The sequence below is a fragment of the Dermochelys coriacea genome, chromosome 1, assembly GCF_009764565.3.
Source record: "Dermochelys coriacea isolate rDerCor1 chromosome 1, rDerCor1.pri.v4, whole genome shotgun sequence".
NCBI lineage: Eukaryota > Metazoa > Chordata > Testudines > Dermochelyidae > Dermochelys > Dermochelys coriacea.
The window spans coordinates 200770592-200797216 of record NC_050068.2 but is presented as its reverse complement, the minus strand read 5'-3'; the positions used below and the strand labels follow the sequence as shown (position 1 = coordinate 200797216).

Here is a 26625-nt window from a genome sequence, read left to right as displayed (position 1 = left end):
TCTTTTCCATGGGTCCAGATGATGAAGATGTCATCAATGTAGCGCAAGTAGAGTAGGGGCATTAGGGGACGAGAGCTGAGGAAGCGTTGTTCTAAGTCAGCCATAAAAATGTTGGCATACTGTGGGGCCATGCGGGTACCCATCGCAGTGCCGCTGATTTGAAGGTATACATTGTCACCAAATGTGAAATAGTTATGGGTGAGGACAAAGTCACAAAGTTCAGCCACCAGGTTAGCCGTGACAGTATCGGGGATACTGTTCCTGACGGCTTGTAGTCCATCTTTGTGTGGAATGTTGGTGTAGAGGGCTTCTGCATCCATAGTGGCTAGGATGGTGTTTTTAGGAAGATCACCAATGGACTGTAGTTTCCTCAGGAAGTCAGTGGTGTCTCGAAGATAGCTGGGAGTGCTGGTAACAAAGGGCCTGAGGAGGGAGTCTACATAGCCAGACAATCCTGCTGTCAGGGTGCCAATGCCTGAGATGATGGGGCGTCCAGGATTTCCAGGTTTATGGATCTTGGGTAGCAGATAGAATACCCTAGGTTGGGGCTCCAGGGTTGTGTCTGTGCGGATTTGTTCTTGTGCTTTTTCAGGGAGTTTCTTGAGCAAATGCTGTAGTTTCTTTTGGTAACTCTCAGTGGGATCAGAGGGTAATGGCTTGTAGAAAGTGGTGTTGGAGAGCTGCCTAGTAGCCTCTTGTTCATACTCCGACCTATTCATGATGACGACAGCACCTCCTTTGTCAGCCTTTTTGATTATGATGTCAGAGTTGTTTCTGAGGCTGTGGATGGCACTGTGTTCTGCATGGCTGAGGTTATGGGGTAAGCGATGCTGCTTTTCCACAATTTCAGCTCGTGCATGTCGGCCTTTCTTTTCAAGAAAAAACAGTACCTGTCAGGCCTGGGAATTGTCTGTGTGGCCTACAGGGATAGGAGGGCTTCCTCACATACCCCTGCTGATCGGGGAAACTCCGCAGGCCCAGTTGACTAAGTCTGGTAATGTGTAAGTCCAGCATCAATTTTATACGTCTGCTAGCCTAAGTGGCTCTGTGACCTCTTTAAGTGGCATCCATCTCCCTGATCTTTTCCCAGTGAGTGAGCCTGATGCGGAGGACCCCATATTCCTCCAGGCTGAGCTAATCTGGCACTTAGGTCCTCAGTGTGTCAATGTGATCCTGCAGTCCCTGGGTCCTATTGGAGCCAAGGTTCCAGAATTATCAGTGCATCTGGATCAACTGAATTCAGCGCTGACATCCTGGCATCATCACCATTTTGCTGAGGTTCCCAGGTCCTTTCAGGTCAATCTAGTTGAGCACCAAGGTTCTAACACCATGGACATCAATAGATTCATCTCAGTTAACCAAAAAAGTGCTTAGGATCCAGTATCATGGATCCTGGTGAACCACTTGATGATGTAGTCTGGTGCCCACTGTACATGGCATTTATGTTCTCCCCTCTGGGTCATCTGAGGCTGGTGCTAAGCACTGTTAGCTGGTGTACTGCATGCCTGAAGTGGTCAAGCGCCAGTATAAGAGGTGTTAGATCTCTGGATCCTTCTGAGTTGACCAGGTCTAGTGCTGAGGATCCAGTGCAGTTGACACTGGTGAGCCACTTGCTTTAAGTGGCTTGGTGTACAATGTACCTGGTGCTAAAGTCAACCTTAGTTGAAGTGATTTTGCACCCAACTCAAGTGGCTTAGGATACATAGATCCAACTGAGCCAGTATAGCTTGGTGGCAAGGATTGAGCACCATTTTCTTGGGTAAGCCACTTGTCAAAGTAGATTAGTACCTAGGGTCAGCAATACCCAGATCTCCAGGATAATCAGATGATGCTCTGGCATTCTTTGTGTGGGAATTCCTCCAGATAAAATCAGTAGAACAGTCCATGTTTCCAGGCTGGGGTTCTGAGTAGGACCTCAAACTCCCTTTATTGGGTCCTGACCCCTTCCTTTGGGTTCCCTAACAGAGATGTCCTAGAGTGGAGAGACATTCTCTGTACTCTGAAACCTTGGAAACGCCTTCCCAGGCCCAGACTGAGATAGCTCTGGTACCTACTGAGTCTCATTCAGTGCTATACCACTGTTGTCTCTGAAAATAACTAAGACTTCTAATCTGATGCTGATGCTCTGACTTTGAAAATGTCCAAGGCTGTTATTGACTCAACTGCACATTAACATCCTCCAAACTTCAGGGAAGCAATACAGAGAGAGAGAGAGAAATTTTGGCAGCCACTCCTGGGATCACCCTGCCTTGGCACCAAAGGTCTTGGTTATAATTAGATTGGACCCTTTGATGCTACTTCTAGTCTTATGCTTTAGTCCTGGAACCTGTTCTGCTGCAATGTTAGGAAGATTTTGGGTTTTCATCCTCTGGTGAATTTAGCAGGTAACTTTGTTTCAGGCACAGATGCCTAAAATTGTTTTAAATGTACTTGAACCTGAGTGCTCATGTAGTGAGGATGCCTGTGGGAAAACTTAATTTGTTAATCTCGCTAATCTCTGATGAGTGGGAATATACAGAGGCCACTCAAAGAAGAAAGGAGGTTGCTTACTTGTAAGTATTGTTCTTTCAGAGTGGTGCCTCTGCATGTTTACATTCCCTGTCCACCTAACCCTCTTCTCAGATCAAGCATTCTGAAATAAGGGAAGAAACCAAGAGCTGTAGAACCAGGATAGTGGTGGGGGCTAGTTCCCCTGCAACTGAAATATTGTGGGAGCTGATTTATATTTCTGCCTCTGCAGAAACATAGATTAGCATTTCGTAAACTGTGCAGCTGCTCAGGCTGGGTTGGGCTCTGCAGCTGCTGGGGGCGGAGATGAGACCAGGACCAAGAGAGACTGGAACAGCTGTTGTGGCACCTGGGATAAGGCCTGGAAGCATGTAGAAATGGGGTGATAGGACCAGGACCAGGAGCAGTTATTGCTGGTGAGAGAGAGACCCCAATTTCCTCCTTCTGTTCTGCTGTCCCCACACTTTGCCTACACCCTGCCCCCATTCAAAGTGAACTTCTGCCGCCTCTGGAAGGAACTGAAGTGTGGTTGGGGCCCCACTCCTCCTTTGATACCCACGGAATCTTCTGCAAGGGAAAGAGTGTGCGTGGCCCCAACAGATCCTTCTCACTAGAAAGATTCCACAGTTTAGTGCCAGGACGTGCTAATCCCATAAGTGTGAATATGCAGAGGTGACACACTTGAAGAACAACAATTATTGATAAGTAACCTCTCTTTATCTATTGTGTTAAGCATTTAAACCCTTCAGGATTGTTTAAGTTAGACAAACCACTGATCAGAGTCCTGTGTCAGAGAAGATTTTATGCTGTAGAAGTGTCCTTGGCAAGTCACACTAAAATTCCTCCTCTTTGCAGGTCCATGAAAAGAAATTGACCATGAACAAATGGATCATCTCCCTTAGGGACCTCAAGGTGGCTGTTATTGAAGAGATCATCTGCCTGGTCCAAGAACTGAAATCCATAAAATCAGCCTTGGATGCATCTGAACAACTTCCTATTCCCCCGATCCCTCAGTTACACCTGGAGGAGACTCCAGAAAAAAAATTCCAGTATGACAATAATATTCTCTTGAAGTTCAAACAAGAGGAGGAGAACAAGCAGAGGCTCTCTGAGCAGGTGGAAGAGAATGCATCATTTACAGTGTTTGGGGGAAAGTTCCTTCATGCACCTTCTCTAAAAGAAATAGACTCCTCCTCAAGAGCCTCAAGTGTGAGATCAATGAGAATAGGATCCTCAGTCACCCCAATGCAACCAAAGGTTTTTGAGATTGAAAAGGCAGAGCCAACGGAAATGGAACTGGAAATTTTAAAACAGGAGAAGATCAGAAACATTTACCTTCAGGAGACCTTGATCAAGAGGGTAGGAGAATAAAAGGGAACTTTTCAAGTTTTCAGGGGACTGCCCCTACCATGCCCAAAACAAAACCAGTTCACAGACCTCTCTTTACATCTGTCCCACTGATGCTGTGGCATCTTTTGGCTTTTGCATTGCCTTCTGGAAGTCCAGGAGGGTCCACTAGAACAAACTGTGCAGCTGGTGCGTTAAACTTCAGAGAGAGCACTAGAACACCATTGTGGGTATTACCTTGACTCTGAAAGAAAACCTGTGATTAATCTAGTTTTGGCAGATACTGATGCTGAAACTGTTGTACCTGCCTAAGGAAGAAGTTGGCAGATATTCTGCAAGAGGGTGGATGAGGTGGAGGTCAGTAACATGAGTCTACCGCTGCAGCAGGCAGGAGATTACATGGAAGTGTAGGCCAGCATAGAAAAGTGATTAATTGGGGATGATGGGAGGCATTGAAACATCTGTGGAATTTCTGTTGATTCTTATATTTGCTCCATGGATATCAAAAACATTCCCAGGGATTAATGTTATCCTGAATACCAAAGTAGCTCATAATAAATGTTGCTGGCAAGTTGTTGGTTTAACAGGCAGGAGATGTTTCTTTTTTGCTCCTGTCTCTTGCCTTGCATATTTAGATTCATTTCATGATTTTTTTTCCCACTCCACTTCTGCCCCTTCCCACATTCCAGATCAATGAACTGGTGGTCACCTTTGATGCTGAGCTCCACCTCCTGCGGCACCAGAAGCTGAAGCTGGACACACAGATGAAGTGTGCTGACCTACGTCACATCACGTGGTTTGAGGAGCTGCTTCTCCTTAAAAACTTTGAGAAACATGAGGACACTCTCCAGGAGTGTGTCAACAGCCTCACCAATGAGGTGGAAGAGATGCAAGTATGTAGGATACGCATCTGATTTGTTACTACTGCAACTGGTGGGCCTGGAAATAAACATCCCAAAAAAAGGCAGGAATGTCATTCTGCTGTCCTTATGCACCAGCCAACTTCTTAGTGCTGAATTCTAAGAAACATTTGGTGATAATATAAGGGCAGTCCTTTTAACTTTAAATATGGATTCTTCTTTCCCTTCATGCTTGTATTTTTATAAACCATTGGAAGTGTGAAATTAAAATCTATAGCCTACTTTAAAATATGCAGTTCTCCTTTGGAAGGTGACTGTAAAAATAGCATCATGGAGCTCCACCTTTATTGATTCTCAGTGACGCCAGATCAGATTTGCTTTCTTTACAAATATAAAGGTGATTTTGCAAACTCCAAGGCCTACTAACTCATCCTGGGATCTGAGATTCAAGCTGGGATCTTTCTGGCTCTTCAGTAACAGATTCTTCAGGCCAAATTCTGCCCAGGGTTACATCTGTGTCACCCTTTCCTTTTTCAAATGGGTAACACAAGTGTAACTTCACAGAGAATTTGCCTCTGCAGTTGGAACTTGGTTAACAGTGAAGAACTGAATTCAGTGGAACCATGTTCTTTAAATTAAACAGATGTTTATGTGCTTTGCTAGATTGGGGCCCAGATTAAGGAAGAAGGAAAAAAAAGTGAATCAAATTTCAAGCTACCAATTTCAACAAGTCTGTCTGTCTGTCTCTCTCTTTAGACAGATAAATTGTTCTTAATTCAACAACTGAAATGCATAAATTATAATAATTAGCATTTATATAGTGGGTTTCACTATAAAGTGGGTCAGTATCATTATCCTCATTTTACTGATGATGAAACTGAAGCACAGAGAAGGGAAGTGATTTGTCCAGCATCACATAGCAAGTGATTGGCAGAGAATTGGGAGTAGAAATCAGAGAGCCCGACCTCCAATCCCTTTCTCACTACTAGGAATTGCTGCCTTTACATATATGCTAAAAAGATCTAACAGGTGCTGACAACAGTGTAAAAGGCTAATGCTTTACAGCTCTCTATCAGTCTAATGTACTGAGTTGTTTTACATTTTACATTACAAACATTTTGTTTTTGTTTTTTTAGTGGAAATTAGACAACTACCTCTCACAGATGGAGGATAAAAAATATGAGATTGCAAAGCTTCAGGAATGCGAGAAGGCACTTTATGCCACTTTCCAAGCATCCCTTGGAGAGAACAACAAATTTGCCAGCTTCCTCACTAAGGTCCTGAAGAAGAAGATCAAGCGTGTCAAGAAGAAAGATGTGGAAAGAGACAGAGGTTGGATACATTGTTTCTCTAGGGTTATGTATTTGTTTACACAATTCAGCCTTGTAATGTAGAGATGGCACTGAACTGTATCCCAAAACTTGGCTGAAGCCCTGGGCAGATATGAGGCTTTAACCTGGTTCCAGGTCATAAACAAAACATATGATTAGGTCCAATCTATACTACAAGACCAAACTGTTCTGTAACCATCATGAGGGATAATAGTGTTGTAACCGCATCCCTTGCACAATTGTATGTGTAATGTCAAAAGACCTTAAAATTTGGTTCCTTCAAATCAGTGTTGTGGCATGTAGGTGTTGATTGGAAAAAGGGAGTTTTATACAGCTGCTGCCTATGCTGTACCTGATCTGTGGACAGCTGTCAGTTTGGCGTCTGCGTACACTAAATTTCCCTTTCAATCTATCCGTTGACTAATGAGTAATCATTAGGGTCTCCAATACCGATTGGATGTTTTCCTGGAGGTTTCATCACATGACAATCTTTAATTAAAGATTAAGTTTTAATTCCTGGAGACTCCAGACAATCCTGGAGAGTGGGCAACCCTAGTAATCATAGACCCAACCTGTAATCATCCATTAATCAATTAATAATCAATTCCAAGAACTCAGTCTATTGGATTTTCCTCAGCAGATAGGTTCAGAACTGTTTAATACTAGACAGTACTATTGATCTGAAATATTTCTTCTTTATCTTTGATTTGGCATTTGGTTTCTAGGAGGTGATCATATACAGTATGAACTGGCAGCAAATGTAGGCAATAACAACACTCAGTTCACCTTTTTAGTTAGTTAATTTCCTCAGCAGAATGGTAACCCACAAGATGACTGAACCCCAAGGTTTCAATTCAGAATAACTATAATACATTAAAAAAAGGATATATACATTAAGGAATGCAAAAAAGAAAGAAAGAAGGTACCTTTATTTAACTGTGCATGTACCAATATCTGTTAATTCCTTTCCCCACTTCTTTGTCCTGTGGATTCATTGAATTAGTGGAAGGGACTGAAGGTGGTTGGGCCCACATGTCCCTTTGCTAACCTCTTTCAGAACATTTGAATTGTTGGGGGATGTGTTCACTCAGACTCAATGGACACTGTTCTCCCATCTCATAAGTAGGGGATCTGCAAAAATAACATACCAGAAGAACACCTATTGCTGTAAGTGACCTTTCCATGGCAGGTATGAACTTCAAAAATAAAACTATTTGAGTCACTGATCTGAGTGCAAAGAAACCAACCTGACATTTTTTACAACAGAATAGTTTTTTCTTTGTCTTCTGATACTCAAAAATAACCAGCCAAATGACATTTTACCAGTTTCCCAAAAATTCACTCATGGGTTGTGTACAAGTATAAGAAAATTCAGTCCAAAGAGTCATTTTACAAAAGATTTTAAGCATCCTTAAATAGTTTATAAGAATGAAAATCCATCTTCATCTATAATTCTAGGGTCCCTACTATAACCCTATAATACAAGATACTGTCACCTTTTCTCTTGCCTGATACCTGCTGTGTGTAAATGCCAGCATTAATTAACTTCCGCTGAATGCTTTCAACTCAGTATACATTTCTTTAATAGGACAACTTTTTGTATAGGTAAGATTCTGTATATAAATGAGAGATACTGTACCAGTCTGGGCTTATGCTAGTGAGATCAATGTATCTAACAGGGAAACTAGAATCCTTGAGCAGTAGCCAGTTACCATTTTGTCTTGTTCAAAATATATAATTTCCACCTTTCTGGGAAACTAGCTCTTTCCAGTTACTTTGAAGGGTTTATTTGCTGTGTCATTCTTAGACTACAAACTCTTCAGGGCCTGGAATGGATCTGAAGCCCTGATCTTGAAATTGGCAGTGTCTGGGTGGACTGCTGAGCCTTTGTGACTTCAACAGGGCTTTGTGCAGGTGCAGCAGTTTGGCCATCTGCTGTCAGTTGTAGGACTATGGTCTCAGTGCTTGGTAAAGCACTGTTTCCATCGGTGGTGCTCTTTAAATGATGTATTTAGCTTTTGAAAGCCAATAGTATGGTATTGCTCATTAGGGTTCCATTGGCATGCTGTACAGCCAGCAGGCCTGTCACAGATTAGAACCAGGGTTTTCTGAGTGCTAACAATACTGCTTTCCTTTTCCAGATGAAGAGGAGAATAGTGATGAAGAGAGTGATGATGAGTCTAGCTTGGAGAGCGATGAAGAAGATTCAGGATCTGAAGATGAAGTCTTTGATGACTCTGTTTGCCCAAAGAGTAAGTGAGCCATTTTGGTGCTCTCTACTTGTTTAGCTTTATGGATAACACTGTGAATTTAAATTCAAAAACAGGATTTTTTTCTTAGGTTTAATAATATTATTATGGCCCAGACTCTTCCCCTCCCTTGTTGAGTAGCACCTTGGTCCTTAAGTAATCTCAGTGATGCAGATGGGACCACTATGGAGAAGAGTACTACTCAATGTAAGTAAGCACGACAGAATCTGGCCTGTGTGTTAAATAGCAATTGGTTATTTGTAAAGAGGAGTAGCAACCATTTGCAATAGATAAACATAGATAAACATTTCAGTATTCCCTTGCTTCATCGACCTATAATAGCTGCAGTGCAATGACATATAGCCTAGGGGACCTCAATTATCATCTCTGGGGAGAAGGTAAGTGGAGGAAAAATCTAATTCTTAAAAATCTAAAAGGGAACTAACTTTAAACAAGATCTGGTGAGAGCCAGTGGGGCTGCACTGGTATTTGTTTCCAATTTTTTATTTGTGAAAAAAAAGGAACAAAAAACTCAATACTGTAGGTTTCTTTTTCAAAACATTATGTATCTGTTGCCAACACTGAAATACTTATGGACGGGGGACAACATACCAGGAGATCTGGGTTCTCTTCCCATTTCTGCCACTAACCTAGTGAGAGACCCTACGTAGTAGACACTCATTGAGAGTCTTTTCCCCTCTGTAGTATAATACTTATTGCAGAGGAGTGTGGTGATGATCATCACACACAAGTCAGCTAAATGTACAATACAAAGTGCAATGAATTAATTGTTGAGTGAAGGACTATTTCCCATTCCCTGACTGTTTTTTCTCTGAGGGGTGGAACTGGAGCCTGTAATATACGCTCCTACCATGGAAACACGAAGAATAAACTTTTTTTGCTATGATTTGCCTTCGTCCCATGGAAATCCTGAATGGTCCCTAATTTGGAGTGTAAATTAACTTCTTTGTTGCCATCTAGAGGCCATAATTGCTCATCGCCAGCCATATTTCTTGGATTTACCAGTAAAGATTAAAGATTTTATTTATTTTTAAACTTGTCTGTTCAGCACCTTTGTAAAATCATACCCACCCAGTCAGCAAAGGCAAGTAACTTATTTTGTTGAGTGAGTAAAACCATTAGTTTAGTAAATGTTTAGTAAATGTTTGAGCTTGGCCTGGTGTATTTTTATGACCATTTAAAAGGCTGCTTTTCAGGCTGGTTTATTTCTGATTTAATTAGAATTGATTAGCAAATTGCCTTGCCCTATTTTTATAACTGTTTTTTGTCAGTTTGATAACTGTATTGTTATCCATATTCTTTCCTTCTATACTGTGGTGGGAGGAGAATCCTGATAGACAGTTAAAATCTTCTGCAAAATACAAATTATTGATGCAAGGAGAAGGTAGATAATCGAATTTGCGTTTTTATCTTTAATTGCTTGTGTTCTTATTGGGGTTTGTCTTGTACATTTACTTGACTTGAAGTGAAGTCTGCTGTCTTTCACACATGCGCAGTGTTTTAATTGACACACTCAGCTGATAGTATGGACTCCTTATCACCCCATCTCGGTCCCACTCTCCTTAGCCATTCCCAGTCCCCTCCCCGCAACTCTCATCTCTTTGTCCCCCGTCTTCTTGCCCAGCCAGTTCCAGTTCCCGTTCCCACCTCTTGGCTCCCCTTCTGATTTGTCTCTCTCCCCAATCCATCCATATTCCCCATTCCCAGTGACTCCAGGTCCCAATCTCCCTTCTTGTGTTCCTTGTCCAATATTAGGTGATCGCCCTCTTCCCATCAATTCCTTGTCCATGTCTCTTTGCCCAGCCAGTCCCTGTTCTCCCTATGCACCCTGGCTCCTTGTCAGATCTCTTTTCCCTCCCCACTCCTTTCTCCACCCAACTGGTTCTCTGTTCTAGTCTTCTTGCCCATCCACTACCAGTATCCCCCCACTCCTCATCTAATCTCAGTTCCCCCCTCCACTTCCCTGCTGGCTCCCAGATCCATCTCTTAGCCCAGCCAGCCCCAGTTTCCCCCTCCCAGGTTGCTTGTCCCAATGTACTCCCCATCTCTCCCTGCAGATCCAGCTCTTGTCCCCTCTGTTCAAATCAGACAGCTTCCTATCTCATGCTGCCTCAGCCTGGTGCGGGAGATCATTGAAAACACAAGAGAGATAGGCTTCTTGCTCTTAGTTCTGGTGCTGAGACCTGGAATGGCTCACAGCAGTCCTTAGATGCAATTGCAGGGAAGGCCCTGCTTTTAGCCCAGGGCTGGTGCATGCTCAGTACAAATGGAATCTTTGGGGAATTTAGATCCCTGACACAAAGGTCACCCCATATCAAATTCCAGGTTCTTGCTCAATGCAAGGGGGTGCTAGATAATCTTTTTTTAAAAAAAAAAAAAAGACTTCCAGAATTTAACATAGCAAAACAAGATTTTTTCCCTAGTCTTGTTCCTGGAAATGGCTGAAGCATTGCATCTGAAATTCTCCCAAATGAGTCAGCATGAGGCAGGCTCCTGGGATGGAAAATTTCAGCCCAAAAGAGTTAAAGCTTGGCAATGTTATAGAAACTGAAAACCGGGTCTTATAATGGGAAATGTCAGGCAATCTTAGGTGGGGCTACTAGTCCCACCTATAAATATAGTGAAATCAAAACTAAACCAAAGCTGCCACCCCTCGGGTTTAATTCCAAGCTACCTTCCTTCTCAGACTGTGATGAGGGACTCTTCGAAAACACTCTTCAGCTCCGGGAGAAGCGGCTAGACATTGAGGAAGCCTTAATGGAGGAGAAGAAAGTTATTGATAATCTCAAAAAGGAATATGATGCCTTGGCTAAAAAGGTACAGTAGGCTCTCAACTTCCCAGCAAGGCTCATTTGCTATGTGTGGATGGGAAAGGCATGGTACTCGAGTTGTTATCTTTTCATTGAGACTTAAAACCAAGGGCCTAACTTCTCAAAGTCATCGAAGATACACTGGCACTTTTGGCATGATTTTTGGGCAAAGACCTGGCAAAATTGCAATGAGGCTGATTACATTCTGCCCAGATAAATTCTCCTTTTAATAGCAATTTGATACACTGATCTTCACATCCTGTCATAAAGTGGTATGTAGTGTTGCTGTGCTACACAGCTGCGATATTCCATTGTGTGAGTGGCGGGTGAAGTGACATGTAATGCACTTGAGCTAAAACGCATCACTGTTGAGAAATGAAATTTCTTGCAGCAGTTATTTGCTGTCTCTGTTTTATAGCTTGACTGCATGATACATCTGAAACTATATAATTTATGCATCTTCCCTTAGTGTTTGGTCCCAGTGTAAAGATATCAGGTCAGATTCTCAGAGTGTGAAAATCAGCATAGCTCCATTGAAGTCAGTAGAGCTACACTGATTTATAGCAGCTGAGGATATGGATCACTTTGCTGCATCATTCAACATTTTTCCCCCATCTTAGGTATTTCTAGAACACCCATCACAATAGTAACTAACAAATAAACCTCAGCTTTGTTGAAATATTATTTAAAAAAAAATCCCACACCCTTAAATTTATTTAAATGTAATTTGCAATCTTTTTGATTTAATCTTTTAACATTAACTCATTCTGAGCTCTTGGGCTCTTTTTTCATCTGGGAGTTTATTTTTTTATTAATTCAAAAACATGTTTTTTTTTTTAATTTAAAGTGAGATTCTGTTTTGAAAAACTACTCTGCAAAAAACAGCATTGTGTAAGGGTCCATTTTTACTGTGTCTCAAGGATACCCAATCCAGTGTGCTCAGTATGAGTTTGTATGTTTGTTTGATAAAGATTTTTCTAATCTCAACACCACACATTCACCCTGGGATCTGAGAATCAAGCTGGGTTCTTTCTTTTCTTCTCACATTGCATCAACATCCTCAAAGCAGAATTTACTAGAACAAGGTTGTTGATGATGCATGAGCCAGAATAGAATCCAGCCCCCTTCCCCTAGCTTGTGGACTCTGCAGGACTAATTGAAGTAAAAGCTTATTATTTTAGTCACTAAAGTGGGTAGATGGTATTCAGCCAAGAGTTCTAAAGAACTCAAATGTGACATTGCAAAACTACTAACTGTAGGTCTGTAACCTATCATTTAAATCAGCTTCTGTACCAAATGACTGGAAGATAGGTAATGTGACACCAATTTTTAAAAAAGGGCTCCAGAGGTGACCCCGGTAATTATAGGCCGGTAAGTTTGACTTCAGTACTGGGCAAACTGGTTGAAACTACAGAAAAGAACAAAATTGTCAGACACACAGCTGAAAATAATTTGTTGGGGAAGAGTCAACATGATTTTTGTAAAGGGAAATCATGCCTCACCAGTCTACTAGAATTCTTTGAGAGGCTCAAGAAGCATGTGGACAAGGGGGATCCAGTGGATATAATGTATTTACATTTTCAGAAAGCCTTTGACAGGGTCCCTCAGCAAAGGCTCTTAAGCAAAGTAAGCAGTCATAGGATAGGAGAGAAGGTCCTGTCATAGATTGGTAACTGGTTAAAAGATAGGAAACAAAGGGTAGGAATAAATGGTCAGTTTTCAGAATGGCAAGAGGTAAATAGGGGTGTCCCCCAGGGTTCTGTACTGGGCCGAGTCCTATTCAACATATTCATAAATGATCTGGAAAAAGGGGCAAACAGTGAGGTGGAAAAATTTAGAGATGATACAAAACTACTCAAGATAGTTAAGTCTCAGGCAGACTGCGAAGAGCTACAAAAGGATCTCTCAAAACCGGGTGACTGGGCAACAAAATGGCAGATGAAATTCAGTGTTGATAAATGCAAAGTAATGCACATTGGAAAACATAATCCTAACTATATATATGAAATGATGGGGTCTAAATTAGCTGTTACCACACAAGAAAGAGATCTTGGGGTCATTGTGGATAGTTCTCCGAAAACATTCGCTCAGTGTGCAGCGGCAGTAAAAAAGAGAACAGAATGTTGGGAATCATTATGAAAGGGATAGATAATAAGACAGAAAATATCATATTGCCTCTATATAAATCCATGGTATGCCCACATCTTGAATACTGCTTGCTGATGTGGTCGCCCCATCTCAAAAAAGATTATTGGAATTGGAAAACGTTCAGAAAATGGCAACAAAAATGATTAGGGGTATGGAACGGCTGCCATATGAGGAGAGATTAATAAGACTTGGACTTTTCAGCTTTGAAAAGAGATGACTGGGGGGGATATGACTGAGGTCTATAAAATTATGACTGGTGTAGAGAAAGTAAATAAGGAAGTGTTGTTTACTTCTTCTCATAACACAAGAACTAGGGGTCACCAAATGAAATTTATAGGCAGCAGGTTTAAAACAAACAAAAGGAAATATTTTTTCAAATGCACACAGTCAACCTGTGGAACTCCTTGCCAGAGGATGTTGTGAAGGCCAAGAATATAACAGGGTTCAAAAAGGAACTAGATAAGTTCATGGAACATAGGTCCATCAATGGCTATTAGCCAGGATGGGCAGGGATGGTGTCCCTAGCCCCTGTTTGCCAGAAGCTGGGAATGGACAACAAGGAATGGATTACTTGATGATTACCGGTTCTGTTCATTCCCTCCAGGGCACCTGGCATTGGTCACTGTCGGAAGATAGGATACTGGCCTAGGTGGACCTTTGGTCTGACCCAGTATGGCCGTTCTTATGTCACTCTGATATGCACAGTGAAGGGGATTTACGGTGTAAGAAAGCCACCTTTGCATCAATACAGTCAGCATAGAACCTCACTTTAGAAAGGAGATGATCCTATTACTGGGCAGGGAAGTTCACTACAGATAACAAGACAGAACAAAATAGTGTGGCCCTTCCATATCACATTACCTTTAAACTAGACAAAAGTTGCCTTCACTTTAACATGTAACCAAACAGTACAAATTTGATGAATTGGGACCCTACTTCTAGCCAGTCCCAGAGCAGCCCTCGATCACCATTGCCATGGTGGCTGGTTTAGGTCCAAATTATGAAGTCCTCACATCAGTATGTGGCTTGCATCTCTGCAGGTGAAAGTGGTGGAAGCCAGCTTGGACACAGCTGAGGGGGAACTGGAGGCCTTTCAACGGGAGAAACAGCAGAGACTGAATGAGCTACATGTTGTAGTGCCTCTGAAGCTACATCAGGTGATGCAAGAGTGTGTGCGCGCTGCATTTGGTTTAGCAGCAGCAAGACAATTCCAAGCAGATGGAAAATAGGCCAGGTTGTGACAGTAGCAGTATTAGTCTCATCGTTCCACAGTTCATTGCTTGCAGTTTTTCTTCTCAGCGTTATGGGACCCTGGCCTGACTTGGAATATCTAGTTGTTGTTAAAGTAGAATTGTTTGCCCCTCTCCTGCTGGACCACTAAAGGAATACGCTGAGTAGTAAGGCCAGACAGCCCAGACATGCTGAGTGACCATGTCAAGTCTGGTGTAGGTTTGTGGTCAGAAGTCTGCTAAGGGCTTGATCTTGGAGTCTTCATGTGGGCAAAATTCTCATTGAAGACAATGGGAGTTTTGTGCAAGTAAAGACTGGCAGATTGGGCACAATGTATTAATTCACAGATGTTGTCCCAGCAGAGGTGATTTGAAAGCAGGGAGACAAACTCGACACAGTGTTACTTTTTCCTCTGGGTTGGGTGCTTTTTTGCTGTTACTTTATTTTGTGTCATGCTTGGAGGTTTACGCAGAGGCCACTGAAAAAATAGGACAGGCCCTGCTGGCTCTCGCCCAGGTGCCTTTGGGGCAGTCCCTGCTTCCCCTGCCTGCTTTCTCTTCCTTCATTAAAATAGCTCTTTGGTCAGAAATGAAGGACAGAAATGTGTCAGAACTGGCCTTATAGCTCTGCAGACCCCAGGCTGCTGGAGCGTGCCGGCAGCTGGGTAAAGAATTGCCTCCCAGCTCCATTCCAATTGCCAAAGGTGGAAACCTGAGCGAGCATCTGTGTTGGAGTCCATGCAGGGCTATAAGCAGGCTCTGATCATGCTGGGGTCTGCCTTGTTGGGAATGGGCTTTCCTTAGGCTGTACTCTGCCAGTTGTGTTTAAAACAGCATGCTGTCCTCACACAATGGCTGTGCCATAATCACTTGTCCGCCAACCAGACCGCTGACTTGAGTTCCCAACGCCAGTAACATGCAGTCATCAGCCTTGTCTGTGACTATTTCTGGCAGGTGGAGTACATGGTAAATGGGGAGTTACCCACTGACCTGTCCCAGACGTTGGTATTTACCAACCAGTCCTTGGAGTATCTGCAGCAAAGGATCATGGTCCTGCAGCATGAGAAGTTGGATCAGAGGGAGCTCTACAAGCGGGCCCGGCAGCAGCATAAGGAGCTCCTCCGGGACAGGAGGGAGATAGAGATAAGGATCCAGCGTGAGTTCCTAAGCACAGTTTGGTCTTATCTGCTGTGTGTATGGCATTTTAGGTCTCTTTCCACCTTATAGGGATGGGCATCTCATCTTGCATGCATCTGTGCTTAATGTATACGCATTGCTGGCTGTGAATTAATTCAATAGCTGCCTTTCTCACCTCTGCTTCCTGCACCGACACCGATATCCCAGTGGGCTACTGTGGAGATGGTGCTGATGTCATAATGACCACACAGCAGAAATAAGCGGTAGAACTGTTTCTCAGAGCATCAGTGGCTTTTCAATGATATACATTGATAATGAATGATACGAAGAAGTGCTGGTTAGAGCATCAGGACTCCTGGCTACTATTCCAGCCTCTCACTCTGAATCCTGTGGTCCTCAGGAAAGCACTTTAACCTCTTTATGCCAGTTTCCTCCTCTGTTTAAAAACATATACTTATCATGTAGGGTTTTTTTTGAGGCTTTACATGTATTTAAAATGCTTTGAGGCCCTCAGATGAAATAAGCCATAATAATAATAATAATATCTAGCTCTTTTCATCAGTAGATCTCAAAGCACTTTACAAAGGGAAGGAATCTGTATCATTGATGTGACTCGCTCAAGATCAGCTACTAGCAAAGCTGGGAACTAAACCCAGGTCTCCTGAGTTCCAGTCCACCCTGCTCTATCCACTAGGCAACTACATCCCCACAGATATGCTAGCTCTTATTATTCACCTATGAAAAAGGTTTCCGAATACATATGTTAAATGTGATGACTGTTCTGTTAGGACTGGAAGAGAACTGTAATCAACTGATGCTGATGAAGTTTGGCCGGGTGGTGGACCTGGAAGCCCTGCAGACACTCTCTGTTAACACAAACCTGGAAGAGCTAAAGATAAAAATGATGGAGAAAGAGCACATACAAGCCCAGGAACTCAAAAGGTGGGAGGTAAGGAGCAGGGACAGAGGTCCCCAGGCCAGTGATACAGCTGCATTTACAAGGAAGTCACTTGCCTAGAAACTGAATAGCTGCATAAAAGTCTCTTCAGTGGGGGTTCTCAACTTCTCTTCCCCCTTTTCACCACACCCTATTCCCTCCCATATCCCCAAATCCTTTCTGCTTCTGCCCCAAACTGCTGTTACACTTGCTGTTTTGTACTGGAGAATCAGGACATATAGTCACTATTTTCCTGAGTTCAGTTTCTGTCTTTCTAAGGTATTTCTAGGGTGTCCTTCCCATTGACTTTCAATTGATATTCAGAACCTAATACCCTAAGTTTCCTTTGAAAATCACAGCTGTAATATTGAATTTAGCTCATAAGTGCTTTAGGTAGGTACAGTCTTTGTGTTCTGGTGTATGCCTGGGGTTCCTGGGTGGTACAGGAATACAAATAATTAAAAAAATACTTCCTAATAAGTCCCCAACCATCTCCTGGGCTAATAAACTCCTCAGCCTACTTGCTACTAAGAGCTTGCCCTCTACATCTAAGCATTTATTCAGCCCGAGACCCAGCGATTACTTTGTAAACTGCAACCGCCTTCCAGTTATTGTTAGAATACCCAGGTGTTATTTATGTCATTTAAAAAATATGAAAACCATAGGGAACATGTGCAACAAATTTAAGAGTGATTGCAAAGGCCAAGAGACATGGAAAACCTCCCATATAAACATACACACTCTTGTCTGCTTTTAATTGTAAGGTATTTGACCAGAATGTTGTTGTTTCTCCCAGAAGTGCCCAATAAAACATCCAAGCCTACATATGTATTTTTGATACATTGTATCTTCCTGTCACCTCCTTCTAAAGAAATCAATGGCAAAACTGTCTTTGGGCAAGAATTTGGGCTCAGATGTGATAGGGGTAATTCACTACATTTCACTGGAGTTTCTCTGAGTTTACATCGGTGTAACTCGGATCTGGATCTGGCCCAGGGAGTTTTGCCATTGACTTCAGTGGGAGCAGGTTCATTATGAAACATCTACTCCTTGCAAATATTATGGTATTTACCACTTAAAAAAAGAAGAGGGTTTCCTTCAACTTTCCTCCATCCCAGGAGAAGATTTTTGAGCTGCGGCAACGGCTGATGATGCTGATGAAAGAGAACACCAGCAAGCTGCAGCAGCTGAACAGCTTCTGTGTTGAAAAGCAGGGACTTGAAATGAAGCTGGACGCACTGCAGAATAACTTGGTAAACTTTCCTGATGCTCTGCCTAAGCCTTGGTCATGACAGTTTAGTAACAGGCATTTGTCTGTTCCCACTAGGACACCTTTATAATTCCTGGTACTGCCATCAGCATTTAGTGATCTGGAGTAATGATGCTCATGGTAAAAGTTGAGCAGCAACTCCAATTTGTATTGCAGCAGGGTGGCATTCATCCATATGCCTGCTGGAACAGGCCATGCCCAGATTTCCCTTTGTTAAGGCCGTGCCATCCTTTTACCACTGCAATGCAACCACCATATTTCTGATCGAAGGAGACTGGATGGGATTTTCCTCTCAGCAAGTCCACCCCAGTCCATTGTCCAGAGTGATCTGAGTGAAATGACATGTGTTCTTTCCCCCGTGCTATCTGTGGTGCCTGCTCCAAGGCCCAGCACTGAATTAACTGTCACTTACCGAGTGGTCGTCAGATGTGAGTGGAGAAGGTGTAAACCTGTCCTAAGCCTGGGTTGGTGAGGGGAAGGCTTTGCTTTCCCAGCTGAAGTGAAGCCATGCCTTCCCCGGTGCTTAAAGGGAGCTCTGTTTCATTCTTCCTACAGGGAGCAGAATTCCAAGGCCCCCGGAAAGCTGAGATCCAGGAGAGAAAGAGGCTGATTACACTGGTCCAACTCCAGGCCCAGGAGGCAGAAGTACTCAAGGAGGAAATCACACTCTTAAGCAGAAAAGATGGGCGCATCTTCCCACCACCTCAGCCTCCACCTGATACCAAGATACTAAACTAAAGTTCCCTCTGTCACTAGCCTCATGTGTTAGACATTTCCCTGGTGATGGGCATATGTCAGCGAGAGGCCCGGTCTGCAACCAGCACCAGTCCCAATAACATGCAGGATGTCAAAGTTTGGGCCAAAGGTTTGTTCCTGTTTGCACTCTCCCATGGGGTTCCATATTGCCAGTCATCCATAGGGCATCATTAATACAGAGGGACTGTAAACACTGCAGATCCCAGTATGCAATGCTCCCTTTTGAACTTCCATTCAGAGCCAGCTAGAGCATCACAGGCTGCATCTGGTGAGCTGCAGCAAATGGCTGTGTTTACATCCTGATTAGATGCAGTCTTATGGACCCTTTAAGCAAAGTCTGCACTTCTGCAATAAGGACCCATTCTATGCTCCCATGGCTTTTACAAGCTATTCTTCATAGCAGTCAGACCTGCCTTGGGGTACAGTTGTGCACAGCTCATTTGCCCCAGACTAATCAAGGGCCCAGTATCTTGCTGTCACCTATTCACTTCCTTGTCTTCCAGTGAGCAGGGTAGATCTTCCTTTTTATGTCTCTTGAAACATGGTCCATTTTGTATCTTCTTCTGCTGAGTGTCATGGCTAATTCTTAACTCTATTAATTAACCAACATACCCTTATAGGATAATATGCATAAAGAATGGGAAGGAGTTACATGGATTTTAAATATGTAAAGTCAGTTTTGAAGCTGGCATCATACTGTAGATAATAAAAGTTTGTAAGTAGGTTGGAGTGTTTGGAGGCTAGTATACACACAGATTTTTTTTAAGGCCAAAAGGGACCATTATGATTATGTAGGATAAAATGTTCAAAAGTGACTTAGGCGTCTAAATGCTTAAGTCACTAAGGTGGCTTTTGAAATTGTTACCGTTAGTCTGACCTCCTGCATAACACAGGGCATAAAATGTCACCCGCTGATCCTTGCATCAAACTCAAGCACTTGTGGTTGAACTGGCGCATAGCATTTAGAAAGCCATCCAATCTGGAGTTAAAGCGATAGAGAATTTCCCTGACTTCAGTTGTCAGCCATTGGATCTTGTTATGCTTTAGGGTGGTGGACTAAGCAGCCTTCTGGTATCCTATATTAGTATCATAGCTGGCAATGCAAGGCTAAAAAGATTTCCTTAAAGTTTTGTTTTGGTTTGATAGTGGGTGCCCTGACAGCTAGGACTAGTTACAAAGGGTAACCCTTGTTAACCTGCAAAGAAAGAAAGACATTAAGAATGCACTGGAGGCTGGTCATCTTGGGCAGTCAGAACACTGTTGGTTGGGTGCAAATTTTAAATAATAGTACATACAGGTAATAAAGGAAAAGGAGGGGGTAAGAAAGAGGGTAAAAATGGAGTCCCAACTCACATTCATTCCTCTTGTTTTAAATCTTTATCATAGTCTTGGCAATAGAAGAGGCTAGGTAGTGCTCCAGATACAATCATTGAACAGTGTTAGTGATGTGCTACAGTGATTTGCATTGAACAAATGCTGGATGTGCTCTTAGCCCTTGTTCAAATGGGAGCAATTTTTGATGTGTGAGATCTACCCACTGGAAATTGCACTCCTCAGCTCTATCTTTGGTACTTAGGTGTAGTTAATGGGTTTCTTAAAGTTGCAACTTGTGATGTAGTATGTCCTGTCAAAGAGCAACTGGGCACGTATTCCGAGAGAAGCATGTTCCACCGGCTGTCTGCTGAAGAGTAGGCTAGCCCAATACCACAGATGCTCTCCTGCCCACTCTGCGGGGGTGGGGGGAGGACACATTGTGAAAGGGGGGAATAAGGTATTTGGAGGAGCCCAAGACAAGTATGCTGTACACTGTGGATGAACTTCTTCAGGGTCTGAAGGGTTAAATGTTGCCCAAATTAGGGAAGGCCATGACTAAATCACAGACTTTGCTATTTGCCTCGGCTCAGTAGAAATAAGACACTGCAATGAACTGAGGTACTGAAGTCAGTGTTAGGGAAAAGTGCACCTGGTGTGTTTTTAGCAGCGATAGGCCTCAGTCTGTTCTTATGCTGGTTTGACATTGGGGTAACTATGGACTTGGTCCAGCCTGTTAGAGGAGAATTAGGCTGGATGTGTCATTGTTTTCTTCTTCCTTTCCCTTCTCCTGGAATCTGGTCATTCTTTAACTATGGACTACCGCACTCCTGCTATCTCATTGCCTTGGTCATCAAGTGGTTAGGTTTCATTCTAAGGCAGGTGTAGCCCAGTCCTAGACGTTAGTGGTCCAGAGCCCTTTTTGAACCAACTAAACTCAATCAACCAATCAACCCTCCCGGGCTTTCTGCCCCTTTTGCGGTTGTCCCAGGTTGTTCTTTGTGAGGTGTTTTGTGTAAATTGAACCAGGATTAAACTTGCAAACCACTCTCAGGTTGGAGGAGAAGCAAAGCAACAGCATGACAGAACAGAGCGTGGGAAGCTTCAGTCCTAAATAACGTAAAGCAGTTGGAGCCAGTGAGCAGAAATGAAGAACAGCAAAGATCCCAGTTGGGCAAGTGTAGTGCAGTTGCACCCATAACAATACAACTAGTGTTTCTTGTACTGTCTGCTTGTGGCCTATAGGCCTTCTCCTGGACAGGGCCGAGCACCTTCAGCTACCATTCAAAAGGGCATCTTTACCTACGGACACAGATGCTAAAGGCTTTTGGAATAAGGAAAATGAAAAAGAAAACAGGGAGAGTCTGCACAAAAGATACATTTTTCTGTGCAGCTCTGTTCACAAAGATGGAGATAGAACCCCCACCTCTCCAGCTCCTTCAAAGGTCCGACCTTGTTCCCTCAATGGGCATTCTGTCCGGGTTTCACCTGGAGCCAGACTGGGCCTCACCTCTTCTGCCGACTCCTGGATTTAGAGGAACCAGCTGGAGGCCCTGTGTAAAGCAGTAACTCATGGAAAACATCTCCCCTCCCCTGCTCTTGTCAAGGAAGGAGACTGGGCTCAGCATAGGAGTATTTAGTGTACAGCAGACCACAGAGAAGACGAAAGCCTTTATTTTAGCTGTTAAAGCAGGGGTTTGTCTTTGCAGATACGCTACTACAGATGGCGTGTATGTGAAGGGTTGTTAATGCCAATATGTATTGTATACGATTTCGATCCATGCTGAGGGGCATGTCGCCAGGAGATCCCTTCCAGCTGGGAGAGAAAAAGGGACCCTCTTTTCTGCACTCATCTTTCACCTAGTCCCTGCTGCAAAAAAAATACCTTAGACCAGTCTCCTCTTCGCAGCTGTGCTTGGCCCAATGTCCTGTGATGTCTTTTGTGCTTGTGTTGAGCAGAAGGCTGTCTTTCCTGGGCTGTGTTCTGATAAACAGCCTGATGCCATCGCTGGCAGATGCCCCAGTTTCTTGTCTCCTCCTTGTTACCTTGCACAGGCTCCCCTCTGTCTCAATAGCATTATAAAAGGCACATATACATCTATATACAAGTGCATAAATATATAAATAAGGCTGTTATACAAAAATAAATACCCAGTCTCTCTCTCTTTAGAACAATAGTCTTTTGCAAAGGCAGCTTTGTCTCTAACTGGTGGGAGGAGGAGTCTCAAAGGGCATGTGCCTTGGAGGGCTGCTGCGCAGATGCTTCCTTGGGTCCTGCCCCAAACAAGTGATGGCTGTGTTCTGGGGACACCGTTCTCCTCTGAGCTGGCAGCAATCTAGCCTCTCTACTTCTTCGACTGGCACCAGGCCAAGGCAGCAAGGGGTACCTGAGAAGAGAAGGGAGCAAGAATCAATTACAACCAAAGAAAACAAAGCTTTGACCAGCGCATGAACGTGCCAGGAGAGCTGCTACCTCCAAACCACCTTCTAACAACGGCTCCTATTGGCAAAGAGAAAGTGATGTGGTGCTTGGTTCTCAACACAGTTGCTATGCGGATAGCTGTGGCACCCGACACTGACTGACCTGTTTCCTCCACCAGGCACCTGACACTGACTGACCTGTTTCCCTCACCAGGAAGAATTGTTTAGTGGATCAGCCCCCTTCGGAATGGATCACTCTAACCTTTCATGAACTGTGAACTTGTGTGTCTTCCCATGTACTTATTTGACTGACAGTCTAGCAAGTGCAAGCACTGGAAGGATTAAGGCACCGCAGTGGCCGAGTACATGTCTCAGGTACATCTCCAGCCAGGTTAGGTACCTGCCATGGTGCAGACCAGGTAGTTCCCTGGGTGTAAGGTCTCAGAGCAATGAGAATCAGCGAGTGCTAGGAACCCCTATTCCGCTAAATAAATGCCCCATCCTCCAGTATGCTGGGCCAGTTTTATGGTCTCTACCTGCTATTCTGGCCCCCTCACGTTGCTGTGTGATCCTGGAAATTACAGGCCAGTAATCCTAACTTTAGTAGCAGGCAAATTGGTTGAAACTATAGTAAAGAACAGAGTTATCAGACAGATAGATGAACACGATTTGTTGGGGAAAGAGTCAACACAGCTCACCAATTTGCCTCACCAATCTACTAGAATTCTTGAGAGGGTCAACAAACATGTGGACGAGGGTGATCCAGTTTACTTAGATTTTCAGAAAGCCTTTGACAAGGTGCCTCACCAAAGGCTCTTAAGCAAAGTAAGTTGTCATGGGATAAGAGGGAAGGTGCTCTCATGGACCAGTAACTGGTTAAAAGACAGGAAACAAAAGGTAGGAATAAATGGTCAGTTTTCAGAATGGTGAGAGGTAAATAGTGATGCCCCCCAGGGATCTGTACTGGGACCAGTGCTGTTCAACATATTCATAAATTATCTGGAAAAAGGGGTAACCAGTGAGGTGGCAAAATTTGCAGATGATACAAAATTATTCAAGATAGTTAAGTCCAAAATAGACTTGCAAAGAGTTACAAAGGGATCTCACAAAACTGGGTCACCCAATGAAATTAATAGGCATCGGGTTAAAAATAAACAAAAGGGGGTACTTCACACAACGCACAGTCAACTTGTGGAACTTGTTGCCAGGGGATGTTGAGAAGGCCAAAACCATAAATGGGTTCAAAAAAGATTTAGATAAGTTTGTGAAGGTTACATCCATGAATGGGTGTCCCTAAGAAGCTGGGAGTGGATGACAAGATGGATGACTCGATAATTACCCAGTTCTGTTCATTCCCTCCGAAGCACCTGGCATTGGCCACTGTTGGAAGACATGGTACTGGGCTAGCTGGACCATTGGCCTGACCCAGTATGGCCGTTCTTATGTTTTTATGCCCTTTGTGACATTCAAATACTGCTCTAGCAAAATAGTGCTGAGCATTAAAAATGATAGGTTGCCTTCAGCCCTGCCCTCCAAGAGCCTTGGAAAAGTCTTCCCAGACTGATACTTTTCTTTCAAGATCAACCTAAACACGTATAGCAGCACCAAGCATTGAGCTCTCCTGCCCACTGACCTCTGTGGAACGTGGGATCTCGCAGGGCTTCCAGACTGGGGCCTCCTATCTTGCTTCCCGTCACTGGGTGATATAGGCCAACAAGTTGTTCTTGAAGATGGCAGCAATCATCATGCGGCTGGAGCAGCTGATTGGTGGAGTCATCTGGGAGGCTACAGAGGAAGGAACTGTCTTCTGGTCTAGCATCAGAGAGCCTGATAGAAAGACAGATAAGGGTTGGTACTGTCTGTACCCATCTCTAAGTACTCCTTCCCAGAAGTCTGTTAGAGGGACATGGTGATTGGTGCATTCCAACCAACTGAAGGGGCTACGAGAGGATTCCCTTTTGGTGGACAGCGGACTTGTATTGAATGTCACCTTCCATATGGCTGCGTTTCAATACAATATCAGCGTCATGCAATAACAAAGTGAGGACTCCCAAATGGGGGAAGAATGTGTGTGTGTTAGGGGGTGGGAATTGAGATGCTCATGAAACATCAAAAAGACTAGGCAGAGATACACACCCTTATCTGATAAACCAACATCTGGCTAAAGACACAACTCAAAACAATAGTGTGAGCTCAAGGGCTGGCAGGCCCAATGTCTGGTTTCAGATACGTTGAGTGCAGTCTGTCCTTCTACTTCAGGGCGTGTTTGTGGGGGAGTGGGTTTATTAGAGCTGGATGGAAGAACTGAATTTCCCTCCCACAAAAAAATTTAAATTTTTGAAAAAAATGTCATCACCAATTGAGACAAAAAAGAATTCTAACGCAAAATCGAAATATTCCAGAAACAAGGGGAAATTTTTAATTTTTGCAGACATGGAATTTTCCCTCAGAAAATCATTCGCAACCGGTTCTAACTTTAATGTAAAACCTGGAGTCTTCGAATCTGCTCTGGTCACAGCCTGGTCAACAGGGGTGTTGAGAGGAGATGGCAGGAACAGGGAGTGTCACGGGTGATAGAAACCATAATCTGACATCTGAGCAGTGAACTGCATTGCTACAGTGAGCCTAGAACTGGACTGATGGCATCTTTTGAGGGAGTTCATCAACACTGAGGATGTGAGCATTAATCCTGTTAACCTGTCTGAGTCTCCATCCCCATTCAGGACACAAAAAAGGGGGAGAAGTGGGTCTTGGTCATCTCCAAAATGAGGCCAGCCAACTCTACATTCTAGGAGGGATGAGATGGAATTCAGAGAGAGAAAATTTAGACTGGAAAAAATCCTAGGCAGTGAGATGTTTTAGGGTGTGGACTAGTCTCCCAAGGGAAGGGTGGTAGGAGAAGGGTGTGGGACTTTAAAACTAGACTGGAGAGATCCCTGGAGGATAGGCTGTGGGAACGATCCTGCATGTCAGAGAAGTTGACCTAACTAGCTCTTTTCCATTGCTAAGTCCCATGTCTGCATATCCTGTCTGCACAACCCTCATTGGAGTCCCATGATCCAGAGCTTACCTGGAGGTTTGATAGTGTCCTTGGACAGTCCCATTTTGCAGCACCCTCCCCTGCAGTAAGGTGTTGGTCTCATCCTGTGGTTGGAAGGAGAAAGAGGAAAAAGCATCTTAGAAGAGCAAGAATCCAAGCCAGATTTAAGAGGTGGATGCTGGTCTGGACTCCAGAACCAATGCAATGGAGGCAGCCAGTGATGAACCTGCCTCTCGATGGGAGAGGGCAGAATTGTTGCTGCGAACTGGACTGAGCACCAACAAACTCATTTCACACTGGGCACGGAACCATCAGATAACGACATTTCTGTAACAGCACTAGTGGACTGGGGTCTCCTATATCTTAGCCCCTGTACAATCCCAGCATGCCCTGCCAAGGTTTGGGCCAGGAGCTCTTATTGATAGGAAGTCAGGATCTCTTGCTAACTTCTCCAGCCGGCCTTTCAAGGGGCCCCTCTGTCTAATCACTGGAGCTATGAAGATCCTCCCTATTCCCCTTCTGCCCATGACTCAGGATCTGTGGCACAGGGGCCTAGTGTTTCCATCCAAAGTTAACTAGAACTGGACTTCCCTTCCCAACCTCCTTTGCCTCCTTTAACTGGGCACTGTGCCTGGCAAACTGCTCCCCCAACCTGTACCCCAGCTCTGGAGAGGGAGTGACTGGAGATAGAAATCTCAGAGCGAGTTCTAACCCAAGTAGCCAATGGGCCAGACCGGGCTTAACTGAAACACCCCCATCATCCAGCTCCCAACATGTTGGTTGTTAACACAGGGGGAGAAGGTACCTGCTGAACTTCATCTGGACTGTAGTCTCGGGACTTTGTGCTCGGGTAGCCTGTCCCACCTGAGGGGCAGCTGCCGTTCAGGTGCACACTGTTGGCATAGGGCTGCCCGTTGGCTCGAGGAATGGGGACCCCTCGCAGGGGCACCATGGTGTACTGGCAGGAGGACACCAGCAGCCTCGTTCCAGTGAAGCCCAGGTCTATGGTTTGTTCTGAAGAGGGAGAAGAAAAAGGCAGCTGAGAAAGAAGACTAAATACTGATGGTTGTTTGCAAGGATCCTGTGGGCACACTGGGCTGTACCACCTGCTAACACGCCTGTCAGGTGGGACAATGATCCAGCCCTTCCACTGGAGGGGGGGCTCTGCCTGATGGACTCCAAAATTCAGGACTCTTTATTGGCTTGACAAACTGGACAAGGGAGAAAGCTTGGGCCTCTACCTGCATAAG

At 44.0% G+C, this 26625-nt stretch overlaps 2 protein-coding genes across 10 annotated transcripts in view; one reads left to right on the top strand and one right to left on the bottom strand.

Annotated features, from left to right (window-relative positions):
- CFAP44 (cilia and flagella associated protein 44) overlaps window positions 1–21579 on the top strand; it is a 77895-nt gene extending 56316 nt beyond the window's left edge. For both annotated transcript variants that reach the window (XM_038412846.2, XM_038412824.2), the window contains 10 exons: window positions 3364–3867; window positions 4545–4748; window positions 5852–6047; window positions 8188–8298; window positions 11003–11133; window positions 14315–14431; window positions 15458–15659; window positions 16429–16589; window positions 17696–17830; window positions 18403–21579. In XM_038412846.2, coding sequence (XP_038268774.1) covers window positions 3364–3867; window positions 4545–4748; window positions 5852–6047; window positions 8188–8298; window positions 11003–11133; window positions 14315–14431; window positions 15458–15659; window positions 16429–16589; window positions 17696–17830; window positions 18403–18585 — 1944 coding nt within the window. In that variant the 3' untranslated portion in view covers window positions 18586–21579. The remainder of the gene's footprint in view (window positions 1–3363; window positions 3868–4544; window positions 4749–5851; window positions 6048–8187; window positions 8299–11002; window positions 11134–14314; window positions 14432–15457; window positions 15660–16428; window positions 16590–17695; window positions 17831–18402) is intronic.
- BOC (BOC cell adhesion associated, oncogene regulated) overlaps window positions 21567–26625 on the bottom strand; it is an 82413-nt gene continuing 77354 nt past the window's right edge. For all 8 annotated transcript variants that reach the window (XM_043511932.1, XM_043511938.1, XM_043511946.1 and 5 more), the window contains 4 exons: window positions 26181–26389; window positions 25406–25479; window positions 23969–24162; window positions 21567–22301 (listed from right to left, as the gene is read on the bottom strand). In XM_043511932.1, coding sequence (XP_043367867.1) covers window positions 22117–22301; window positions 23969–24162; window positions 25406–25479; window positions 26181–26389 — 662 coding nt within the window. In that variant the 3' untranslated portion in view covers window positions 21567–22116. The remainder of the gene's footprint in view (window positions 22302–23968; window positions 24163–25405; window positions 25480–26180; window positions 26390–26625) is intronic.